Genomic DNA, 24,538 nt, shown 5'->3' on the forward strand with positions numbered 1-24,538 from the left:
TTTTGATCATTTTGCAATTGGATTAAAGATGCAAGAAATCCAAACAGTTGACAATATTTTATTGGATGGTAGAAATGGCCCAATTTTCTTGAAAGCAGTAGATAGCTACATATAGTTTTGCCCAATGAAAGTTGGTTCAGATTTCATTTTCTTGCTGATATAGCAGTTTTTATATCCTACCATTAACTAAACCAGATGGCCTTATAAAGAAACACTCAGAAATTTGTTGGACAGGCACTGCTCTAACTTTTCTCTGGTGGTTCATGACTCAACCAGTGAAGATAGAAGCTCTTTGGCTCTTTCTCTCTCTCAACTAAATTAAAGCATTTAACACACCGCCTACTTTATCTTTATTCCCATTTTGCCTCATTCTTTTATCTTGCTTTGCATGAGCATGAAAGTCAGACTGTAAGCCGCAATCTCCAATCAGATGCATACAAATTGTACATGTCAATATCATCTTGTTTGTTCATCAAATGGCTTCATCATGCTCATCATCATCTTGTTCCAAAAAATTATTCAATATTTGCTTCTCAGAAATCTAAAATCAAAATCAAACACTTTCAACGCAGCAATCTATTCTTAGTTTAAAGGCTCAAGTGGTTAAGAGTATTTATCCTTACATTCAAAGTCCTATGTTTGATTCTCCTTTTTTCTCTCCCAATACCGCTTGTATAATTTATTTTTTATTTTTTTTTATAGGCTCCATAATCTGTAGCCAAAGCTGAAATTTGTCTCGAATCATTGTGGTTTTCACCATTGACAGGTTTTGGTTTCAATCTCTCAGCTACTGTTTGTGATGTGCACCACAGCCTGGCTGTAAGCCAACCTTTTGGAAGCTCCCAATTTGTAATTAATAATATTTGTACCTTCTGCCGGATGGTAGCTTTAGCTCCATATGAAATATTAAATACTTGGATTATATACTACGGTTGCATATATAAATGTTAGCCAGAAAGAAAAAAGAAACCCAATAATATTATTGGCCTCAGGCTTTTAATATATGATTTTACACGAGTTTGATAGCTGATTGGCAGGCCCTCAAAGCCCCTCCATGATATATTGAATTGAATTTTATCATCTCAGTGCGTAAACAGCCTCCCAAATGGCTAAGTGTTGGGGCCTTCCAGTGTGTCCTACATGTGTATATTATGTATTTTGACAATGATACACTGACCTCTGCTCTGCCCTGGCCAGCCAGAGCAAACCTTTCTCTTGCGAATCAATTGAAGAGCCAAGGTTATACATGTGCTCAAGAAATGCAACCCATAGAGCTTTTAAAAATATGTCTCACATTTTTTCTGTTTTATGATTAATAATTCTAGTATATACCAGAAAAAAGAAACTAACAGTATGGATTTGTGAGAACCTTAACAAACCAAAAGAAGTAAGATATCCTTTGTGGCTGGTCTTCCAAAAGGAAGAAAAGATCTCTAAGAGCTGTTTTTTGGATCCGAAATAGAGTACTTGGGTTCTTCCTATAACTAAAAAATGTATCATGTTTAATGTAACTGGGGTTCGCTGTGGTGAAAGAATTGGAATCGAAAAACAGAGGGCTTCTAATAATAAAATATCTAATGAAACCGTCGAGGCCAGAATAAAACAAAACAAAATAAAAAAGAGTTTGTTATTTAGATATAAGTCATTCAAAATATATTTATTCCTCAAACAATGTTTGAGTGTTTACTTCTTAGGAATAATAAAAGTTCAAGTTCATAATTTATGTTAGTAACACGCATAAGTAACAGTATAGCGTACTCTAATCTACGGGATAGGGAAATTGAATTCAAGTGAAACAGTTGGACATATGGCACTAACCAACTCACATAACGCATGCTTGAAGAATGAGTTCATAATTGAGTAAATAAATGTTGGGTCACTCTCTCACTGCGCGAGGAGAGCCTTGCGTCATATCTAAGGTTTCCCTTTGCGTTTCGCCGCCATCATCTCGTGCTCCATTGCCGTCATTCTCTCTGCGCCTGGGTTGTCATCGTCATCGTCTTCTCTTGTCATCCAGCTACTAACCCCAATAACTTGGCTTCTCCCCGCTGCTCGCCCCTTTATTTCCTTCGGATTAGTCGCCTCAAGCCATCGTCATGGTCAATTGGGTCTCGACTATAGTATGGTCTATTCCCGCTCGCTCACAAGGCTGTGTTTAGGGCTCTTTGCCCTCGTGCCCTCCTCACATTGCCTGCTTTGTTGCTATTTGTTTCGATTCTGGATTTCTGTTGGTAGTCTCCTAGGCGACTCAGCGCCGTAATGTTTCTATGATTGATTTGTTATGTTGTTATGGTTTTCTTGCTCTAGTGGTACGGCATCCTCTCTCCTGCTTAGATCAGTGGTTATAGTGGATCCATCTTTTAGTTCTTTCTATGTCTATGTTAATCTGGAACGTGCGGGGGCTTGGCAACAGCCGTACGTTCTGTGACCTCAAAAACCTTCACCAAGACAAGAAACCAGACATTGTTTGCCTTACTGAGACTCTTATGACTGCTGTCCAAATGGGTGGTTTACTCCAAAGGCTTGGTGTGGGAGGCGTCCTGTGTGTTCCTCGTGAAGGGTTATCTAGGGGTCTCTGTTTTCTTTGGAAGGTTGGTTTGCAGGTTGTGCTGCTCTCTTCCTCTCCAGGACATATTGACGTTAGTGTTACTTTCCCCAATTCCTTTGTTACTCGAATAATTGGATTCTATGGTCATCCTGACCCTAGCCAGCGGATTCATTCTTGGGAGCTTCTCCGCTGATTTAGTCAGGTGGGTTTTAGTCCATGGTTGTGTTGTGGCGACTTCAATGAGAATCTAGTTGTGGATGAAGAAAAGGGTCCTCACATTCGATCAATCAATCGACTTGAACAATTTCAATAGGTGGTTGATGACTGTAATCTGTTACCATTTGATTTTATGGGTCACCCCTTTACCTGGACGAATAATCGCAGAGATGACGCAAATGTTCAAGTGCGCTTAGACAAGGGTTTCTGTAATATAGCCTTGCTTCAATAGCAGGGTAATTATACCACATATCATCTCTCGACCTACACTTTTGATTATCAACCAATCTTCATCATTCCTGATGCATGGCCTAGAGATGACGTTTGGCATCATCAGAGTCCACGTCGTTTTCAGTTCGAGGAACAATGCACAGTTGATGAAGATTATGAAAAAATAATTCAAGAGGGGTGGCAATGTAGGGAATCTCCTATGGCTAATCTTGCTCTCTGTGCTCAGCGTCTATCTAGCAGTCTTCGATGGCGAATTAGAGATGATCGGCTAGTCAAAATCTACGGCCACCCGTGGGTCTAGGGCTGGCAATGGGTCGTGTCGTGTCGACTTCGTGCCATGTCGGAATAATAAACGTGTCAAGAATGCTCAACCCGAACCTAACCTATTTAATAAACGTGTCGTGTCGGGTTCAGGTCGTCTTTTATCATGCGGGTTTCGAGTCGTGTAACGGATTCATAAAGAATAACATGCATGTTACAAAACTCACAACAGAAAAAATTTTAATTAAAAAAAACAAAAAGAGTAGAGAAAATATAAGAAAAAGAAAGAAAAAAGATAAAGACATGAGAGAAGAGAGAAGGAAAATAAAAAAAATAGAGAGAGAGAGAGAGAGAGAGAGAGAGAGAGAGAGAGAGAGCAGAGGAGATTGAAGGAAAGAAAGAAAGAAAAATGAGAGATGAGAGAAAACTAAAGAGAAGGAAAAAAAAGAAAGAAAAAAAAAGGAGAGAAGAGGAAAGGAAAAGAGAGAAAAAAAAAAAAAAAGAGGAGAAGAAAGAAGGAAAAAAAAGAAAAAAAAAAGAGACATGGTGGATAAGATGTTTGAGAGAAATGAGGATGGTAGGGGTTCGAAACCCCTTGTGTGTGTGCTGAAGTCTCCATTTGTCTTTATTTTTTAGCGGGTTAGCTGGTTGTACACTGGTTGACACGACCCGTTTAATAAACGGATTAGATAGGTATTATAGCGAGTTAGTTGGTTGACCCGAAAACCACCCGTTTATTAAACGGGTCAGAACGAATTGACCCGATATTGACCTGTTTTTTTATCGTGCGGGTTTCGAGTCGTGTATCGGGTCATGTCCGAAATTGCCACCCCTACGTGGGTCCCTCATTACCTCACTTTTATTGTTCATTCCCTTCCTTATCTCCCTACGTACTCCAAAGTTAGTGCCCTTATTACTGCTACAGGTCTTTGGAATGTTTTTGAGGTCTACCTTTTATTTACATTCCCTGAAGTTGAGCTTATTATGTCTATTTCTCTGAGTTGTGATATTGGGGACCGCCGTATTTGGTACTTTACTCGTAATGGTGAGTATATATGGTTAACAATGGATATTGGGCAGCTTTGGAACTTCAATCTCAGACGGCCTCTTTGTCTTCCTCTTCTTCATCTCAAAAGCTATGCAAACATTTGTGGAAGCTTAAACTTTCACCCAAAATGCAACACTTTTTATGGCATCTGGGCCACAATGCTATTCCTACCCGTGAAGTGCTCTATAGGCGGAAAATTTCCTAAGAAAATCTTTTTTTTTCATTTCATGTGCCAGGTTGAAACTGCTTAGCATGCCTTTCACGATTGTACGATAAGCTCCATAGTTTTGAGCATATCGGGTTGGACTCCGCTTTTCGTTGCTCTACCTAGCTATGATTCCGCTAATTGGCTGTTAGCAGTACGGGATATCCTTCCTAGCTCCCAGCATTCTTTGTTTACTATTATTCTCTGGTCCTTATATGGAATGCTCGTAATGCGGCACTGTTTGGTTCTCCTATTTTGTCCCCTAAACAAATAGTCTTTGGTGCAAAAACCATGATGCTGAGTATCAGGAGATTTTATTAATCCATCGTAGGCAGTCTTCTGTGCCCCTTCTCGATAAACGATGGCAACCTCCTCCTCCTAGTCACTTTAAGCTTAATGTTGATGGTGCTCTTAGTTCAAACTCTGGCTTGTGAAGAGTTGGTGTAGTAGTCAAAGACTCCTATGGCAGTCTTTGTGGGGAAATAGCGATGCGCGCTCCTAGTTTATTTTCAGTCCTGGCTACTGAGTTGTATGCTTTTAAGATTGGCATTTCTTTTGAGGTGGATGCATCCTTTACCCCTATCATTATTGAGTCTGATTCATTGACTGTCATCCAACTGCTCCTCCAGGATGACCCTTGTTATGCCGCAGAAGGGCCTCTCGTTGATGACATTAGATGGCTCCTAGCCTCGTTCCACTCCTACTCGGCCAACTTTGTTCCTCGTACCGCTAATGGGGTTGCCAATCGTCTTACTAGATTCAGTCTTGGTCAGGATGATTTAGCATTTTGGCTCTATGATCCCCCTCCTTGGTTACAGGATTGTCTGCTTGCGGACTCCCCTGTTTGCTATGATGTTTGACTCTCTTGTAGTCTAGGCATGTGTGGTACCCTTTTCTCCTCTGGGATTTTTGTCCATTGGGTTTTCCTCAGAGAGGTTTTAACGAAGCCACTCCTTACATGCTCTTCTCCATGTAATACTATGATTATCTGTTAGTATGAAAATTGTATTATCATTTCCTAGACTCTAGCATAGGTTGGGAATTAGTGTGTGAATATGTTTTACTAGAAGTTTTGGTGCAAAACATTCAATTCTAGTTTTTCGAAGCATGCCTTGATCGATATAAGGAACTTGATTCCAGGTAAATCATGATATAATCATGCATTCATTATAGGATTCCTAGTTGCAGTTATTTTCACTCAAGCACTTTTATTTTAGCCCTATTTTTAATAGGATTAGAATTTAAGTAAATTTAGGTTTTACCCATAAAAAAACTTTTACTTTTGGAAAAAGCCAAAGCTTTTTCAAAAAAGACAGAAAAACCTCTCAACTTTCAAACTAAAGACATGCAAATGTAAAGGATTCCTTAGGAAATCAAAAAATAAATAAGGGCAATTTTGTCCATTTCGGCTTCTTTTAAAATTTTTCTCTCTCCTTTGGGCTTTTCTAAAGTCTCCCTAGAATTTATCTCTTGAGTTTACTTTCCTGGTTGGACTCTATTTTGATTTAATTAACTTATTTTAGGAGATATTTGTTTCTCCGTAAACGAGTGGTTGTTTGGCATCATCACTCAGAGTCCATGTTGAATCAAAATTGATATTCATTATTGAAAAGTATTAGTCGTCTCCTATTTTGACGTCCTTCACTAGAGCTCATATTGAATTATATTTGATAGGCATAATTCAATAGGATATGTGGTCATGTTTTTACGTCTGTTAGTTAGAGTCCATATTGGACCAAATTTGATTGTGATGAGTGAATAGGATTGGTGGACTCTTGTGCTTCTCTCTAACTAGAGAGAACACGTTTTGCATAAAAGAGGGATGCCTCTCTTTTCTTATCTATGGCTTTTGACATATTTGTTTTTTGAGCATATAGTATTCTAAGAAAAGTTGTTGTGATTATATTTGAGATAAATCATCAAGTGTTTCATGTTTATTTTGTGATTTATCAAACACTTTAATCATTCATATTGCATTCATTTGCATTATTCTGTGACTCATACGGTTGAGGGCACCAAGACCGTGGTGGCAATTTTCCTATGGCGAGCTTGAAGCAATCGTGACTAGTATTGCCTTCAACATAAGGAGTGTCGAAGATCATCCCGTGACAGAAGTTGAGTTACGAAGAAGTCAGTAAATATTATCTAGAATGTGTCTAGGATAAGTGTGTGAATACTTCTTGTAATCATCGTTCTATAGTGGATTTGTGTTGGACTGAGGAATCCCATGAATATTCCCCAGAAGTGGGGTTTTACCACATAAAATAGTTCTCTGTGCGTCTCTTTATTTTATGTTCAACACGTTTCAGGATTAATAAGCCATATCAATTCTGCTATCAAAGTTTATTTTTATTTATTTAATTATAATCTTAAATTGGCATATTCACCCCCTCTAGACATTTTTAGTCATCCTACAGACAATTTCATTATCTAATAAAATCCAATTATTTTTGTCAAAAAATTGAGTGAATAAATATTGTCACATCATTCTGCGAACATTCTTTTAATAAGTAGCTAATACGTTAGGCCTACCATAAAAATAAAATATAGGACCACTTATTTCTTACTCTAGTACGGCACAGCGTGTTGGTGACTCGGGCTGTGAAGAAAATTACTGCTAAGCTAAATGTTGTAAACCGGAACTCACTAATTTGAAATTTTGGTATTTTATCTTGTTTTCTTGTCTGTAACTTTTAGGTTAAATTGCTTGACTGAGATGTCAAAACCAGGTTAGAGAGATAATTGAGTCTTCTTTGGCTCTGTTGAAAAGGATTTGGCTGTAGGGGTCTCCATCATTGTCCCAAGAATCTCTTTTGCCACACATCTCTAATGGTCCAGACGCAATTGGTTGCAATTTCAGAACCCTAAGAAAGTCTCTAAACCAAATAATAAATACTCCTGAATAATGTTTGGTCAAAATAAATTGCACCTGTGCTATGTTTTTTTTTTTTTTAATTTCTTTTAACAATGCAATATGCTAAATTATTCTAATATATGGGGATAGAGATTGAATTCTGGTGAAAAGACGAACACACTATCTTGGCCAACTGATCTAACTCACATCTGTGTATTATGATGTTATTGGGTCAGATTATAAGTATTAATATAATTGGTCCGAACTACATTTGAACTTTTGAATGGGGGGCATGAGATACTCATTTACCATACCATGGACCAATAATGGAAGACCATGAGACTTTTCAATTTCACAAAGAAAAAAAAGAAACTTACCTAATGACGGGGCATCCTCTAATTGATGGGGAATATTGCTGCTTTGCTCCTCCATTATTGGACTCATGCATGTCGCATTCTATTTTTTTTTTTTAAATACAAGCACATACTACCGAGATGTTATAGAGATAGAAGTTTGAATCTAAGATCATTTATTAGGCTATATATAGACCTCGTTGGCATGCATGTCACTTTCTTAAACAAATGTTGAATTCGTTGGATTAGCAAATTAGGATTATATTCACGTGAAAAATAGATTGTTATGAGACAATTTAGCATTATATTTACATATTGAATTTGTGTGTTTTTTTTAAATTAAAATAGTATAAGCAGGTTGGGCCTAGTCCACGGTCCACCCAAATACAAGACAAAAACATAATTAGTATAAGAAGACTAGGAGAGTGCGAGAAAATTAAAAGAACAAAGCATTGTTTGTATATAATTTTTACGAGTATATTTTTGTATTAACATGAACATTATTTTATACACTAATTTCCACTTCCAAAAAAACGCACAAAGAATTCTGTCTAGTACTCGTCATTCTTTTCAATTTTTTTTTTTTATCTTTTCGAATATTAAGTACGTACTCAAAGTCACATAGTCCTTCTCTGGACAAAAAGTGGGATAACTTGTACCTCCCACTGTCTTTATACATGTCCTATAATAAAACTAGTTTGAAGCCAGCAAGGCCTTTCATTTCAATCTTACATTTGTGCTACCAAACTTTTGTGCAACGCTGGGACCTCTTGCGCTGTTGATGTTGACTTATTATATTGTGATGTTACCTAGCTCTTTCCAATATTGGTGATAAATTCATTTTGATTATTTCAATGCCAAGACTTAAGCGAGGAATTTAAAGACCATCTCAAACTCGAAGTGGTGAGCTGTAAACTCAATAGTAATAGCTTTGAATATCTACAATAGTTGTGAATATATCGAAATTTATCTAATGCGTATGGTTTACAAGTGATTACAAGTATCCCGAGTACGTCAGATAACTTGAATTAAACTGTCTCCAACCCACATATAAGATATATGTAACCATCATGGCATCAGTTGGCATCTATAAGAATATTGTGGTTGAAACTGATAAATGTGCATTATTTCGTAACTTTGCACAACTTGTACGTAGGATGAATGCCGTAGGAAGCAAATCTTTGTGTTGATGTTAACTTAAGTATATAAGACTAAATTATGATTATATTAGTCAACATGAATCTTAAGGATGATTAATGTCAGAAGCAACCTCTTCAACAGTTGCGTCTAGCCAGGAAACAAGTGGAAGACTACTTTAAACAAGAAGTTGGTAATCAAAAACCCAATTTTCAAACGTGCTTAAACAATACGGTCTCGAAATTTGCTCTCTTACTTGTGCTTTGTTCTCCCTCAAGCAAATGACATGCAGAAATGTGCAGCTAGCTCGACTATTAAACACCAAATTTAATCCCTTCCAAAACTAAACTAAATTGCATAACTTCGTAGAATACATATATATTTGTACCAGGCAAGGCTTGACAAGGACTTTACTCATTGAATATGAATTTGCATGTAACGGATAGAACAAGTGTGTATAATGTTTCTTTCATAATAAATTATACTTATTAATTCGACTTTATATAAACCGTAAAAATTAGTTTTTGTACATAATTTTTAGAATTAGTTATTTGTTTTCAATACCTCCTTTAAAATTTGATGTATTAAACACCAACCGAATTATATCCCATCGCCCCAACTGATAAAACCATATTTTTCAATTGAGATAGAGACATGGTATAAAACAAATAGTTAAGCCTGTGGTCAAAAGATATACAGTAACAACTGACTAGGGTCTCCTGGGGAAGTTCCCCCCGCATTCAATATATATAAATTAGTAATTAAAGTAAAATTTTGGCCAATATTAAACACTAAATAAATAGACCCGATATCATCTATTTGTTTAATATAATTATTATTATATATAAAAAAAAACCCCATCACTCACGAAACGAAAGCACTAAACAAAAAGATTAAAAAAGATGAGCAAGACAATGATAAATCCAACACTTTACCAAGCATCTATTTATATCATCATATCTCATATACCATATATATAAGAATAATCCCACACATATTGCAAGTTGAAGCAAAGTTGCACCAAGTTCACACCTTCTTGACATTTCTCTCTCTCTCTCTCTCTCTCTCTCTCTCTCTCTCTCTCTCTCTCTCTCTCTGGGAAGTCCCAACTACACGGAATAATCCCCCATTTTCTCACATACTTCGACCTACTTACTTGTTATTATTATCTTCATCCTCATCAGCCACAGCAGCAATTGCACTGTTGGTTTGGCCAAGCAAGCTGCTCATGGATCGCGCTTTAACAATCCCAAGCTTCATCCTTTTCCTTTTAACCAGCAATGGCTTCCCTTCCTCTTCACCTCCATTTTCATCACGATCACCTTTAGCTTCATCAACATCATGTTCATCTAGAGGCACAGCAGCTTTGGTGTCTTCTTTCCATGGCGACTCCTCAGAAGATCTAGATGCTGATAACCGCTTGAGCTCCTTCTCAATGGACGCAGTACTTGCAGTAGAAGTAGTAGTAGTACTTGTCGTCGTCGTTGCCATAGACCGGCTTCTGACGCTGGTCATGCTCCTCAACCTTCCCTTGCCCAAGTGATGCTCGCAAAGAGAGTAGCCAACAAGAGTTTGCTGGCAACACCTCCATCCTCTTCCATTAACTCGACTGCACCGCGACCCCTCCATGAGTGCACCGCTGCCTCTTGCCCTTTTCTTTGTTGCACTCGAATTACTACGAACAATAATATTGGCATGATCAAGGCCTTGTTTGGCCTCCTCATCCTCTTGCTTCTGATCATCATCATTTTGCTGTTGAGTTGCACATTTTTTGTTCATCTTGGTCTTCATTGATTTCCTGTCTTTCTCCTCCATATTCGCTCCTCTTCCGAAGCTCCCTCTTCGCTTCTTCAACGGGAACGCTTTCTCTCCTTCACACCATCTCCCAACGGCTGCTTGCAATGCAACCCAACAACAGCGGCAACATGAAAACCAATAATTCAATGCAAGCCAGAAATGGTAGAGATTATATTTCATGAATAATTGTATTAATAATCACCTCGGTGAGAAAAACTTGATGATCCTGAAGCAAAGCCCATCAACGTTTCTGCACCCAATATGCTTTCCTTCCTAAAAAACCAACCACACCACACCCATCGATCGACAACCACATACACATGCACCTCAGAATTTACAGCCCGGATGAAATAAAAGTAACCCAGAAAATAAAGTGCAACAATTAAATTTATAAGTACATTGGGGACCAGATTATCCCATGCTAACGTGCACGGTGCACCGCATGGGTACATTTGTTACCCAATATGGAGAGAAGAAAAAAAGAAAAGAAAAGAAAAGAAAAGAAAAAGGAGCAGCTAGAGGATTAGATTAGATGGGAAGGTATGGTGGCTAGCCAAAGCTGATATAAAAACACATAAAAACAGTATTTCCACTTTCAGTATATAATTATATATATATTATTTTTCTTTCTTTGTATTTTTCTTTTTGGTGAGCTGGGAAAGTAAATAACTCAAGTTAGGGAGGGGTCTCCCTTCTCTTTTGACCCTTTTTACTACAAGAGATTTCATGAAAGATGAGAAGAGAGAACATGAAGTGAATTAACTTTTTTATTTATTATTTATTTCTTTTTATTTTTCTCCATCTCTCTCTCTCTTACCTGATATCATTATTCTCTCCATCTCTTGATCCTCTCTCATCTTCTTCTTCTTCCCCTTTCAATATCAAGAGCTCCTGCAAAAATCAGACACCAAATATATACATGATCCACTCTCACATGCTATGCCTGGCCTTGTGTTGAGACCCCCATGATGGGTGCAAATGAAGAAGAAGCAAGAACCAAATGAAAATTAAACAACACACACACTTCCTCTTTGGGTTACATTGAACAAAGGTGCACCCAAAAACAAAACTAAAAATGACAAAAAAAGAAAAAGGGTTGTGATGTGAGCATTAAATTCAACTAACCAAACCACAATCTTGCTTGTTGTGCTCCTTGTGTTTATCCCCACCAGCAGCATCAGAAAAACCGCAGCCTTTCCCTGCCCGTCCGATCGGCAAGAGACCTTGATTGAGATGATGATCAGACGGCTGAGGATGGGGATGGCCCACCCGGGCGGTTTTCTCAACTGGGTTGGAGGGTTTTGGTTGGGTGGGGGCAGGATCATGGTGGGTGTGGAGTTGCACCATGGGTGGTGGTGATGGTGGTGAGTAGTTGAGGTTGTGGAGGAGGGGATCTGATAAAGGCACCGGAGAGAGAGATGAGAGAGGGAAGGGCACCTGTCTTTTCCGGATCCTCATCGGTTTTTAGATAAGATATTATTTGGGTACCTCAAACAAACAAAGCAAGAGAAAAGAAAAGAATAGACCAATCCAATCTCTCTCACACACACTGAGAGACCCAAGAAGTGGATGATCTCTCAGTTTCAGGTCAGATTTTGACGATTTTAATCACAAAAACAAACACATATGCATAGCTAGAGAGACAGAGAGAGAGAGGAGGGTGCAAAGCAAACCCAAAACCCATATGAAGAAAAAACTACAACCCAAGAGAGAGAGAAGAAGAAGACCAAGAAATTAAAATTTGTTGTTGGCTTTAATATTTTCTCTCTCTTTCTCTCTCAAACTTTTATTTGTTGCACCAAAGAAGAGAAGGGGAATAGTGTAATAGGGGGTGGCACGTGCGGATGGTCAAATGAGAGGTGGTGGCACACGTGTGGGAACCAGCTGGATGGGTAGCCGGTGAAAGGAGCAAAGGGAAGAGAATCGGAGAAGCAGGGGAGGGTGGGGACAGGGTACGGACGATAATTGCCAGGGTGGAAGAGGAAGAAGAGAGAATACAAAATGATGGGAGTGGGTAGTTTTATCGTTTATACTTTTAAGACCGCATGGTGGGTCCCACTCACCCTTAAGACTCAGATGCCTTTCTTTGTTTTTTCTTTTCTTTTCTTTTTTTTTAATTTTCTTTTTTACTCTTTTTGCCAACTATCCCCACCACTATCAACTATGCAATCTTATTGGGTGCAATTTGTGAGAGTGGAGTGTTACAATAGACCAGAGGAAGATGGCGATTTTCTAAATTTTAAAACGACGTTTTGGGTGTTGAGTTTTTCCAAGGCTAAAGAACAATGGATCCACAAGCTCTTTTGCTCATTATAATGCAAAATTTTGCTCCTTTTTTGAGCCACATACTTGCATATTTGTGGTATATACTACTGGTACATGTTCTAGGAGGATAGCAACCCACTCCTACTTCCAAGATCAGTTTTGGGATTTGAGCCCCAACCTCATATACCTTAATCACATTTAGGAGGAAATAATAAAAGGGTTTTGAGCTACCCATATTATTAATGAGTAATGCCCAACTATTATTTCAATTCTAGATATCAAATAGGTCCTACATAGTTTCATACTTTTATGAGTTCTATATTATGTGAGAGAGTTGAAAATAACGTTAGTGTGGAGTAATGTTATACTTCCTAACTTTTTATCCCCACCAATTTGGCAGGCACTATCAGATTAGATCTATAATATGGTTATTGTTTCAATTCAATGAAATACCGTGGATATCAAGTGTTATATGGATTAGGAAAAAAAAAAATTGAGATAAAAGTTGGGGTGTTAAACATTTTGCATTGAAATAAAAAGGAAAAACCATGTTGTAGAACCCAACACCATAGTGCCACATTGATTATGAAGAAAATTTGGGTACAAAGTTGGGGAATGAATTTTTTTTTAGGGAGATTCACTATTACCCAATATACGAGCCCAAATTATAAAAATACCTTATATGAAATGGACTTTAGAAACACACACAAAGCCCATTTATAACATAACAAAGAAGCTTTTAACTTCTTATAAATTACAAAACTGCCATCCATTTTTTAAAACAAGTCCAACCCCAAAATCTCATAATACCCAAAACACTCAATAGGGCATCAAAGTAATTTAATAATCAATATTAAATTCAATAAGGCCAGCTGTCATTTTTTGAGTTTTTTTTTTGTTTGTTTATAGAAATTCAATAGTGTATGATTTATTTATAATATTAGTGCTAAGAATGGGTATATCACTAAATATCTTTTTTTTTATCTATTATTTATTGAAGTGCTCATCAAACAAGAGAGTTATTAGATAATGGGTCTAATTTAGTTGAAAAGGACCTTGATTTGTAGATCAAACGGCAATAATATATTAATAGTATTTGTGTGAGAAATTATAATTCTCATTGTAGTTTAGGCTATCGCTTTGTTTTAAAATAAAAATAAAAATTATTGAGAACAAATGCATTCAAAGGCTTGATTCATTGCATTAAACATTTGCGTCAAATCCACCATTAAATGCATTGTCTCATAAAGTTTCCCTTACACAGCTATCGTGTAAAGAATATGGTGACATATAGACATATGCTCTTGCTAAGTGATTTTGCGAAATGTTGTATTTGAGGATGAATAATATAGGCCAGTGAGTCTTATGGGCTGATAGTCTTTTCTGTTTGTCGCTTTGCTTGGGCCTTTGGCTCCCTTTGTAACAAAATAAATCAATTTCCCCTTCTGTGAGCAATTTTTTTATTATTATATACGTTTCTTAAATTTCAAATAATACATATAGGTGTTAATTACTCTGTCATTACTTTTTAATTGTATAGATGCTAATTACTCTATCAATTTGAAGTTTATATACCTTAATACTCCTCGTGTTCCTGCTATAATCATTAATCATGATTCATGTTTCTCTTCTTTTGATGGATTATTAGTTTGCTCTCCAATTTTCCACAATACCTTCGGTTTTGTATTTTGTTTTTGTTCAAAGGAATGAACATGTCAGTACCAAATATATATTACAAAAAGCCCAATTCCAAGTACAAAATCTAGGCCCAAACCAACAAACAACCCAAAAAATACAAAAGCCCTAAAATCTGACCCTGTAAACAACAAGTTGCCACTGCCGTCACCGAATTTGTTGGCGCCGCCATCAGAAGAAGAAGGTCCAAAGGAACCAACAAGGGGGATCTGTAGAGCATGAACTTGGGGGAGCATGCCACCAATATTTATCATACTCAATCGATCCAAGTAGGGGTCAAAATTGACCATTAATCTACAGAGCCCACACCTCCATGGCAAAAGCTCAAACTTGAGGATGGGTTGTAAGGGAGAAGTAGTTGCAATAATCCAATGAACAACAAAGAAAATCATAGGTAGAGAAGAGAATTTAAGGGTTTCAGATATGATGGAAGGGGGAGAGGAAGGAACTAAAGTATGGGTGAGGGGAGGAGAGGAGGAGGAGGTGAGAGATGGCACATCACAACTCTATGTTCACCTCAACATCACATTACTTATGATCAAGCAATATAACATTAGTCAATGATGTGTATGCAATGTTCTTCAGTTTTTTTTATTTATAAGAGAAACGATGTATTGATAACAAACAAAATTACAACAAGCCTTTGATCATAGCATCCTCACTAATTTTGAGAGGAGTCCCAAATCAATAAATAATCTCACATTACATACCTCAATTGACGACCCACAAGCCACTATTTGCATACTATATTTGGGGTTTGTGAAGAGAAAATGAGAGTGTAGTAGGTTTCTTAGGTTAAAAGAGAAGAGTAATCTGGCAATAAGGTGTAGAGGAGTTTGTGTTTTTCTAAAACTTAATATCAAGAGGTGGTGGGTGTGTGTATAGATGTACTAGGGTTAAGTATTAAGTTGAATGACCTTTTTTGTCTTTTTACACAATAATAAAACTTAAGAGCTTAATGATTTAAGTATTGAGGTGAACAAAGAAAAGTGTGAGGTTTAAATAGAAAAACTCAACAAATAATTCAACAAGGAACATAAAATCAAAAACTCATGGATCATCATAATTAACCAAGTAAAATAAAATAAACCTATAGCCGTTGGACATAATTTCTTTTTGGAGGTGGATATATCATATATTAAGTTAGAACAAATATATGGCACATAATAATAAGATAATATATATGGTGAAACAAGAAAAGAAAAAATCAGAACCCTGTGCAAGGGCTCACCTTGCACACCCCAAAGCCGCTATTAGGCGTACCAGATTGTCTTAATATTAGATTTTTTCGTAATTGTAATGATTCTTTGTAATTAGCTTGTATTGACTATTTATAACTAATAAATTTTTTGTTGAATTATTAATACAATCCGAAACTTTCTAAAAAACAATGCATACGTTTTATTAATTTATCTGTGAGAGAGATATACCAAATAAGCCTTCTTCTTTTTTCACTTTAGGCATAACAGCAACTGCGATTCTTCGGTTTCTTTTTCTTCGGTTTCTTTAACAGGATTATTGATCCTATGTGGAATTTTCAAATCCACAAATGAGGTTTTTTTTTTTTTTTTTTTTTTTTTGGGGGGGGTGTGGTTTTTGTGGTTCTGTCAAACTTTTCATGTCTTCGTGGTTTATCCGTGTGCGGCGCCTTCTTTCAAAATCCCGTGTTTAATTCTTGAACACCAAGCCAAGAGACATACGTACCCAAACTGTGTCCATGTTAGATTCAAGGTTGCACCAACACAATGTCCAGCCCATTCAGCTAATAATTGGTTAAATTTATAAACAATCATTTTTGGCTGGACTTGGCAAATGACTAGACAACTTACGACGCATAATGCCATAAGGTCATTTTTGTTGTGCTAATATCATATTTTCTTCGTTCAATGTAATCATATGCAGCCAACAAAGTCTAATTCTTCTCAACTACTTAAGCTATAAATTCTTCATTGTAAACAAATATAACAGCACCCGTTATTTTTCCCGTTTATCACAATCATCGGAAAGCTGTGGCCAGGACCAAAGCATATTGTAGATGAGGAAAGATAAAAGATGAACATGAATTAATAATAGGGTGGAAACTTTATCAAATGTGCACAGTTCATTTGTACATCTTTGTCATGGAATGTCGGTGTAAGTCTACTAATACGCCAGAGGCAGACCAGCAATCAATTCAAATTTATTGACTATATTACTTGTTTTGGTTAAATTTTGTGTTAACCAAATTCAAATTTGAAGCTGTGTTTCGAAGAAATTTCATGAAATTCAAAGTTCTTTTGTAGACATTGACATGCAAATATATATATATATACACTAAAATCCTTTGATTGGGAAATTATATGATGAAGTAATCTCATCGAATATATTATTGGTTGTAAAATGCCAACAACTCTTACCAACCCACGTGTATATATATACTGCCAAAAGAAACCAGTAGGGCTTGGTTAAACTGAAGAATCATTCAAACCCATCAAATTTATTTTCCCTCTTTCTTGCTGCTTGTTTTAAAACAAGAAAATTGGTGGCAATGCTCTAGCCTGCGTCGCTTCTCACAGAAACAAATTCTGAGATTATTTATTACTTTGGGTGCAAAAGTAAAAGTATCAAAATTCTGGGGAATTTGGTAAGAATTAACTCGCCAGACAGACCTTCCCCTAATTGCGCAGAATTAGTAGGATCATTCGGCAGTGAAGTGGCTCCACCCTCAGTTGGCAAACATATACATCAATCGACAGTACACTAAGGGAGAAGGTCTTTTATTAGTTTAGCTTTCTTTCTCAAAAATCGCATCAAATGTATTTCACAAACTATGCATAAAATTCTGTAGGCTTCAAATCAAAGTGTCGGCATACAAGTCAATTGTAATCAGTACCTAGTAGATAGGAAAATGCCAGAACATTCACTCATACAAATTCTCGATTCTCAATTTTATGAGTTTTACGGTGCGGAAATACATTAATCAACAGTCTTTAGTCATTCACATATACGAGAAAAATTGTAGCTAACAACGCTATCAACGGTTGTAAGTTTTAGTTATAGTGAAAGTGATTTGACTCTTTAACAATACTTCTATGATATCGGACCAATATAAACACAAAAGAATCCCAAGCTTAGGAGAACATATATGACATAAACTCACCACTCTTTTATTAACATACATACTAGGCTACTAGTGTATGATTCTATAACCCTTTGATGTATATAGCAAACGGAAATAACGGGTCAACGCAATAGTATAGTTTTTTTATTTTGGAAACTTCGTACAGCCTAACTCCTACAAAAAATTAAAAAAAAAATTGCAAGAATCTTATACTGTCAAATTAGCTTTTCTTACTTGCTACGTTGAGCCTCATAATAATCACTCACCTTTTGACTTTTATGTCTATTATTAAAGCTGAATGAGATGTGACATTCTTCTATAAATTGGTTCCATGATTAGCCCCTAACTAATTGCAACTCATTGCACTGATTAGCATACAAATCAATGTCTTCTTCTTCTTCAACAACTTATTCCTTGCCATTGGCAATCACATTTGTACTCTTAATGCTATATGTATCCAATGCTCAATTGAACACTACATTTTACTCTTCCACATGCCCAAATGTGACCACTATTGTCCGCAGTGTGGTTCAACAAGCTTTGCAATCTGACTCCAGGATTGGAGCTAGCCTTATTCGTCTTCATTTCCACGATTGCTTTGTCAACGTAAACACAATTAGCTTGATTTTTTTTTTCTCACACTTGTCTTAATTATTATCAGTTTTTTGATGTAGCTAGAACTCAAGTTTGTTAGTGCTATTTCAGGGATGTGATGCTTCAATCTTGCTAGACAAGGGTGGGAGCATACAGCTGAGTGAGAAAGATGCAGCCCCAAACACCAACTCCACTCGAGGCTTTGATGTTGTTGACAACATCAAGACTGCTGTGGAAAATTCTTGCCCTGCTGTAGTATCTTGTGCTGACATTCTGGCCCTTGCTGCTGAAGCTTCTGTTTCTTTGGTGAGTCAACAAGGCATGGTATCCAATTTTTAGTTACCAATCATGTGTTTGTGTATAACTCTTAAGCATATGTCCACAAATATTTCAAAATTTTGAAATTTCCGGCTGTGAAATTGAAGCTCATTCAGTTGACTCAAAGGGTGTTTCGATTTTGAAATCAAGGAAATCGAATTAAAACCGCTTCAATATAGATTGAAAGGGTTTTGGCTGTGAAATCTAAGCCCTTCCAGTTAACTAGAAAGAGTTTCGATTACGAAATCAAAGAATGAAGTCTAAACTGAAGCCCTTTGGGCTAAACCAAATGGGCTTTGATTTCACAACCGAAGCCCTTCGAGCCAATCCAAAAAGGCTCGGATTTGATATATAGTGGAATCTTATAAAGGGCTCATGGCATAGACTTTAATTGACCTAAATTGGCAGTCAGGAGGTATTTCATGGAATGTATTACTGGGGAGAAGAGACAGTCTAACTGCAAACCAAGCTGGAGCCAACACCTCTATTCCCTCTCCTTTTGAAGGCTTAGCCAACATTACCTCCAAGTTTTCTGCTGTTGGCCTAAACACCAACGATCTTGTTGCATTATCTGGTAACTATGCAGCTTAATTATATTATTATTTTATATTCTAATTTATATTTTAATTCAACCCTTTTATAAATCAATCATGTTATTATCCAATGTTGCAGGTGCACATACATTTGGGCGAGCTCAATGTCAAAGATTTAGCAACCGATTGTACAATTTCAATGGCACTGGCAATCCTGACCCAACTTTGAACTCTTCCTACTTGACCACTCTCCAGCAAACATGTCCACAGAATGGGAGTGGAACAGCTTTGGCCAACTTAGACCCCACAACTCCGGATAGCTTTGACAATAGCTACTTCAGCAACTTGCAGAACAATCAAGGTCTTCTGCAATCAGATCAGGAGTTGTTTTCGACGACCGGGGCTGCAACAGTTTCTATTGTTAATAGCTTTAGCAGCAACCAGAGTGCCTTCTTTCAGAGCTTTGCTCAGTCAATGATCAACATGGGAAATATTAGTCCATTGGTGGGAAGTAATGGGGAGATTAGGTTGGATTGTAAGAAGGTCAATGGAGGTTAAAGTGATGAACATGAGTGGAACACAGCTAGGTCCAATAATTAAGTCATCTTTGATCAACGTTTTTATGTCAACAACTAGAAAGATCTTTAGTTTATTTGGTAATATTCGCTTTTTTTGCTTTTGGTTTTTAGTTAAAGAGAGAGGACAGAGGGTGACAGAGACTAGACATTAAAGAAGTGAAGGAGGGATGCAAGAAAATGTATACATTGTTGTAAATGCATGAGTTGGTGGATGACCACCATACCTCTTAATATTCCACCGTTGGATTTTATGTAACCTATGCACTAAGTATTTGTAATTAGTACTTGTAACCTATAGGTATATTGTAAATGATGGTATTCAATCTTCTATCTTGTAAGCCTATAAATAGGTGGTTCTACCAAAGATTAAGAGAGGAATAAACATGGTGAAGCTTTATCTTTAGCATATCACTTCTCTCTACATTTTCTCCCTCTAGTTTTATAACATACATTTCTAATTTTTGTTATATATTTAACATATTATATTGACGATGGTTTCAATCAGGATGATTTTATTAAACTTTTGTAATAAAAACTCTTCTTTATATTAGAAGAAGTCTCAAGCTTGGTTGATCAAAATTAATCTAGTTATTCGTTTTTAATACTAACTCAACATATTTATTTTGTCTAAGTGGATCGTGTTAAATATGAATTCGAATTAAGTAATGGAAAACTCAAACCATAAAACAATGTGTGAGATAAGACATCAAATTATAAGTTTTCACCCCTAGTTATAGTAAGTCTTCGATGTATTTATTTGTTTATTTTAGTATGACAGTATTCAAACTAAACACATGATTGAATAATTGTGATTGATATTATATTGTGTTATTCGTTTTATTAGTCCCTGAATTTAGACCCAATTTGCATTTGAGTCTCTCAATTTTCAAAATTGTTCCTGTGGTTCTTCAACTTTAGTTTCGTTAGGACAAATGGTCTTGTCGTCAATTTTGTTAACTTTTCTGTTAAATGCAGGGGTAAAATGATATTTTTAAAAATTTTAAATTTTAAATTAATTAAAATATGAATAAAATATTAAAAAGAAAAAAATTCAAGTTTTTAGGAATAAGAACTAATTTTTAATTTTTAGTTTGACTGAGGATAGGAATAAGATTTTTAAATTTTTAGTTTCTATTTTTTAATTTTATTTTTTGGGTGAAAGGAATATTCAGAAATTGGAAATTAAAAATAATACAAAAATACTATTTTACCCCTGCATTTAATAGAAAAAAGTTAACAAAATTGACGGAATGACCATTTGTCCTAACAAAACTAAAGTTGAAAGACCACGGGAATGATTTTGGAAATTGAGGGACTCAAATAAAAATCATGTCTAAGTTGATGAACTAATAAAACAAATAACCCATATTATATTTCTCCAAAATGAGGACATATATACAAGTACAAGTTGACTTTTCCTACAAGGAAAAGTAATTAGCTAATTATAAGGAACCCTAACTAGGTAATGATTCTAATTAGGTAACGTGAATTACACTAGGAAATCGCGGATCACAGGATCCCTCATGCCAACAGTCCCCCTCAAGTTAGAGAATAGATATCTTCTATGTCTAACTTGTCAAGTGAGTCATGAAAAACCTTTGCAGATACCGCATGCGTTAAGATATCTACCAGCTGTTCTTCTGACTCTTTAAATGGTATATCGATTAGCTTATCTACCAACTTTTCCTTGATGTAATGCATATCCACTTCAACATGCTTAGTTCTATCATGTTGAACTGGATTATTTGCTATCTCTCTCGCAGCTTGGTTGTCACAATAAAGTTCCATGACTTTCTTTGGTAAAAAACCAATTTTGGACAGGAGTATCCTTAGCCAAATAAGCTCACAAACTTCATATGCTATGCCCATGTATTCTGCCTCGGCTCAAGATCGAACCACTACATTCTACTTCTTACTTCGCTATGTAACCAAATTACCCCTAATGAAAGTGAAGTAACCTAATGTAGAACTTCGATTCCCAGAAAATACTTCAAAGCCCCTAAGTCCTTCATCTCAAACTTTGATGCTAAGTACTTTTGTAATTTACCCATTTCAACAACACCATGACCAATAACTACCATATCATCGACATAAATTATCAGCAAAGTAATCTTACCATCCCTACGTTTGATAAATAGGATATGATCCAAGTTACCTTGATGATATCCATACTTCTCCATTGTTTCAGTGAATCACCTAAACCATGCTCGCGGAGACTACTTCAATCCATAAAGGGGCTTTCGAAACCTACACAACTTCCCACTGTTATTAGACAACCCATAACCATGTGGTATGTCCATGTACACTTCTTCTTCTAGATCTCCATGCAGAAAGGCATTCTTCACATCGAATTGCTTGAGAGGCCAATCTAAATTAGCTGTTAAGGACAATAACTCACATCGTATTCATGTTTGCCACCGGTGCAAACGTATACTGATAATCAACTTCATACGTCTGCGTATACCATTTGGCCACAAGTCTTGCTTTATATCTGTTTATTGTGCCATCAGCTTTGTGCTTAACTGCGTACACCCATCGATCCAACAGGTTTCTTTCCTTCAGTTTGCGGAACTACCTCTCATGTTCCATTCTTCTATAAGGTCTCCATATCCACAGTCATAGCTTCCACCCATTTTGGGTCTTGCAAAGCTTCTTCCAATCTATTAGAAATTTTAATTCCTTCCATCTGACTAACAAATGCTTTAACTTGAGGAGACAATCTGTGTGTGGAGACATAACCAGCAATGACATATTTCACTTTGCCTTCTACTGAGAATCTGTTTGGTGGTATTCCCCTGTTTGCTAGTACAGATAATTTTTTCACAATTTCAAAAATATTTTTAGAAGTACTAGGATATGAAGAACTTACCTCAAGGAAGTTTAGTAGAGCATAAGCAAGTATGGACGAGAGAGAGGGTCCCTGCTTTCCAATTCGGGATCGCTGATGTCCAGTTCAACTGGACTATTCAGCTCTGTCTCGACCAATCGGCAGCCTGCTTCCAACAGCTACTTGGCTTGACTCGGCTAAGCTGAGCAGCTTGAATTCCAGTGCACTATTTGTGCTTCTTTCCCTCGTATTTCTATCTCAAACCAATTATGTGCTTCTTTTACTGGATTCACCCCCTGAAAGACATGATTGGGCATGTTTGACAGAAAAAACACATTATTCTCCATAAACGTAACATCCATAGTAACATAAAAGCTGGGACTAAAGGGATGGTAATACCGGTAACCCTTTTGTTGAGGTGCAAAACCCACAAAGACAGAGCGGAGGGCACACGGATCCAACTTAGTTCAGTGAGATTTATTGAGATGGACATACGCCACACAACCAAAAATGCGCAGAGTGAGATTAAGATGAGAACAAATAGGAACATGAGCAGCCAATGTCTGAAGTGGTGTTTTAAAAAAGAAAACATGAGAAGGCATACGATTAAGAAGGTATATAGCATACTGAATAGTTGTGGTCCAAATGGTTTGGAGAACACGCCCCACAATAAGGAGAACTCGGGCAGTCTCAAGAATATGGCGATTTTTGCATTCACCCACACCATTCTGTTCTGGAGTCTACAGACACGTAGTTTCATGGAGAATACATTTTTCATTGAAAAATTCCACGAGTGTGTGGTTAACAAATTCCGCTCCATTATCTAAACGAACCACTTTAATCGAACAAGAATATTAAGTTTGAATCATCTCGTAAAAAATGTTGAATAAAGAACCAACTTCACTTTTATGTTTCATAACATAAAGCCAAGTTAACCGAGTACAATCATCTATGAAGATCATAAACAACCGAACACCAAAGACAGTAGTAATCGGAGATAGACCCCAAACATCTGAATGGATTAAATCAAAAGGAGATGTGCTTTTATTCAAACTAGGTAGATAAAAAGTTCGGTGACTTTTTGCAAGAATACAAGTCTAGAGATGGAATCAAAGACTGCAAATAACCAAAGGAAACATGACCCAACCACGGAAGCTATAACCAAATCTGCTTCTCACTGACAACGCCCCGAACCTGATAAACACAATTCGATGCAATGTCATCCACATAGTAAAGTCCCTCCTCTCTTAGTACCATGCCCAATGATCTCCCTGGTCTGAACATCCTGAAGCAAACAAAAAGATAAGAACATGAGCACGCAGCAATCTAACTGTTCAGTAACTTTCCCAACAGATAATAAATTATGAGACAAAGAAGGAACAAACAAAGTTTTATATAAAGAGAGGGTAGGAGTAAGTGTGATGGAACCAGCCCCAGTGACTGAGTTAGATTCGCCGTTGGCAATAACCACACTTGTTTTGGTAGGAGCAGTCATAGAATTAAAAAAGGATCTATTGTAGGTCATATGATCAGTAGCACCCGAATCGATAATCCAACATGTATCTCATTAGTCGGAAAGCGCCAAAGTTTGTCCCTAGTTATGTTCGCAGTTAGCTAAATGGATAACTAAGAGAGAACAGTAAGAGAATCATCAACTGAAGGAGTTGTCATGGGCAAGGGTGTGACACCTGAGGTAGCACTAAAGACCGGGCAAAACGGAAGACTGGCCAGTGGCAGCGACAACAGCTACACCGCTCCCGCCATTTTTTTTTCTTCACATAAGCTGTCTTTCGTTGCTTCTGGCATTCAAGGAACCACTTTGAAAACCCATTCTTGTGAAAACACATGGCCTCTATATGACGGTTCCCATTACAGTAAGTGCAATACATGTTTTCTTTTTCCTCAGGGGTTGGACGGGGAAAAGAAAAGCTAGCAATAGGGGCTTTCGAAATCAGGAGAGCAGAGGATTCAGTCTTTT

At 36.8% G+C, this 24,538-nt stretch overlaps 2 protein-coding genes across 2 annotated transcripts; one reads left to right on the plus strand and one right to left on the minus strand.

The window, feature by feature from the left end:
- Nucleotides 9,769–12,445, minus strand: LOC18771076. Its single transcript, XM_020569420.1, has 4 exons — nucleotides 11,776–12,445; nucleotides 11,468–11,541; nucleotides 10,853–10,923; nucleotides 9,769–10,745 (listed from the first exon to the last, which is right to left on the minus strand). Exons 1-4 carry the CDS (start codon nucleotides 12,106–12,108, stop codon nucleotides 10,006–10,008), a joined length of 1,218 nt encoding a protein of 405 aa, XP_020425009.1. The 5' UTR covers nucleotides 12,109–12,445; the 3' UTR covers nucleotides 9,769–10,005.
- LOC18769960 (peroxidase A2) lies at nucleotides 18,046–19,989 on the plus strand. Its single transcript, XM_007202149.2, has 4 exons — nucleotides 18,046–18,316; nucleotides 18,416–18,610; nucleotides 19,031–19,196; nucleotides 19,295–19,989. The coding sequence occupies exons 1-4, from the start codon at nucleotides 18,095–18,097 to the stop codon at nucleotides 19,711–19,713; spliced, it is 1,002 nt and encodes a 333-aa protein (XP_007202211.1). The 5' UTR covers nucleotides 18,046–18,094; the 3' UTR covers nucleotides 19,714–19,989.

This window comes from Prunus persica, chromosome G7 (genome assembly GCF_000346465.2).
Source record: "Prunus persica cultivar Lovell chromosome G7, Prunus_persica_NCBIv2, whole genome shotgun sequence".
Taxonomy (NCBI): Eukaryota; Viridiplantae; Streptophyta; class Magnoliopsida; order Rosales; family Rosaceae; genus Prunus; species Prunus persica.